The sequence below is a fragment of the Leptonychotes weddellii genome, chromosome 9 (assembly GCF_054177405.1).
Source record: "Leptonychotes weddellii isolate Sample4059 chromosome 9, ASM5417740v2, whole genome shotgun sequence".
Lineage (NCBI taxonomy): Eukaryota > Metazoa > Chordata > Mammalia > Carnivora > Phocidae > Leptonychotes > Leptonychotes weddellii.
The window spans coordinates 125,319,579-125,321,375 of record NC_138377.1 but is presented as its reverse complement, the minus strand read 5'-3'; the positions used below and the strand labels follow the sequence as shown (position 1 = coordinate 125,321,375).

Genomic DNA, 1,797 nt, shown 5'->3' with positions numbered 1-1,797 from the left:
CATTCCTGGGCCGGCTGCCTGGGCCGGGGGTGCACCGAGCGCGCTCCAAGCTGTCCCCGCCTCGGGACTCTCTGGGCGCCGGGCGCTCACCCCTTGGCCGCGGGTCCGGCCCGGGAGCCAGGCGGCACGGCCCCGGCATGCTAAGTGGGCCGCACTGGGCGCCTTTGTTCCCCGCGCCGCTAAGGCCCGCTTCCCTCTGCATCTTAATGGGCTTCTTCCCCCACCCGCTCTGCGCCCCGGCCCCCCGGCCTCCGCGCGGCGGCCCGGACCCCCGAGCGCGGGACGGCCCGCCTCCGCTCCCCGCGCCGGGCAGGCCCCAGCACCTGCGCCCGGGGCGCCCCCCGCCAGCCCCCCCACCCCGGGGGTCCCGCGGCCCGCGGCGCAAGTCTCGCGGTGCTACGGCCCGGCGGGGAGCGGCGGCCCGCGCCCCCCGCCGCGCGACAAAGGCCGGCCCGGGCGGCGGGGCGGGGCCGGGCTGGGGGAGCGGAGGCGGCGGGGGCGGGGCGGCGGCGGCGGCGGCGGCGGGGGGAGCGGAGGCAGCGCCCGCCCGCGCCGGCCTTTGTGTGGCGGCGGCGCCTGGGCCCGCCCGCCCGCCCTCCGGGGCCCGGCTCCGCGCCGCCCTCCGCCCCGCCCGGCCTCCCGGCCTCCCGGCAACATGGCAACCCCGGCGGCGGTCAACCCTCCGGGTGAGTAGCGGCCGCGCCCGCCCGCAGGCCCGGCCGGGGCCCCGCGCGCACCGGGGGGGCAGGCGCGCACGGGGCCCGCGCGCCGCAGCACCCGCACCCGCACCCGCGCCCGCACCGCGGCGGCGCCGCCTTCTCCCCCTTTCGCCCCGGCCCGGCCCCGCGGGCGGCGGACGCGGGCCTCGCGACCCCCGCAGCCGGAGGGCGGGCCCGCGACCCCCTGAGCTTCCGAGAACACCCGCCGTTGGCTTCCCCGTCCCGCGCGGCTTCCTCTTCGGGTCGCGGCCGCCGCGGCATCTCCGGCAGCGGTCGGGGCGCCGGGAGGGCGCGGCGCGGGCGCCGGGAAAAGTTTGGAGCCGGGATTCAACAGGGTGGCCCAGGGCGGAACTCGCGGCTTCCCCGCGCGGCGCGCCCCCCTCTCCCCGCGCCGCCGCCCTGTGCCCTGATCTCGGGTGGGCGCGAGCGCTCAGCCTGCAGCAGCGCGGCGGCCTGGAGCATCCCGGCGCTGCCCGACTCGCGCCCCCTGCCTCCGCGGCCGGACCTGACCGCACGGTGCGGTGCGCGACAACTGTGCGCGCCCAGGCCGATTGGGAACGTGTGGCTAGGTTACAAGTGGGCCTGTGTACCTGTTTGGGGATGGGAGCAGGGAAATTCTGTTTTAGGTGGGGAGAATGCCCTGCCTGGTGAGGAGGACTCCCTGAGGGGTGCCCAAGAATGGGAAGGGGGGACACTCAGGCTGACTGCCATCAAGTTCTGGGTGCTGGGCACTGAGGGCCGTCGGTCCGCCTTGGGGCTCGGTTCCCGAGGAGGATGCAGGCTGCAGTCAGACGGAGGCCAATCCGCAGGGAATTCCCAGGAGGGAAAGGTCCGTGTGTTAGAGATGGGGGTGGGGTGGGGGGCCTAGTAAAGAAAAAAAAAATGTGTCATCGGAGTTAGGAGTGAAGGATCCCTTCCATCGCAAGTGGCCAGGGAAAGCTTTTGGAGATCAGACATTACCCAGCCCACCTTGGTGGGGCTGGAGGGTTTGCATGTGCGGAGCCAGGGGCCGAGCGTACTCGCAGGTGGAGGGGACAGCTTGAGTGGCAGACTTACACTGGGTAGGTTTCAGTGAGTA

The 1,797-nt window shown here is 75.5% G+C and overlaps 1 protein-coding gene across 4 annotated transcripts in view; it reads left to right on the top strand.

Moving 5' to 3' along the window:
- The first annotated feature begins 586 nt into the window (after positions 1-586).
- Positions 587-1,797, top strand: part of ARNT2 (aryl hydrocarbon receptor nuclear translocator 2) — a 132,311-nt gene continuing 131,100 nt past the window's right edge. The window contains exon 1 of one of the 4 annotated variants that reach the window (XM_081831788.1): positions 587-686. In XM_081831788.1, coding sequence (XP_081687914.1) covers positions 656-686 — 31 coding nt within the window. In that variant the 5' untranslated portion in view covers positions 587-655. The remainder of the gene's footprint in view (positions 687-1,797) is intronic. The other 3 variants (XM_081831787.1, XM_081831792.1, XM_081831791.1) reach the window with 3 other exon arrangements.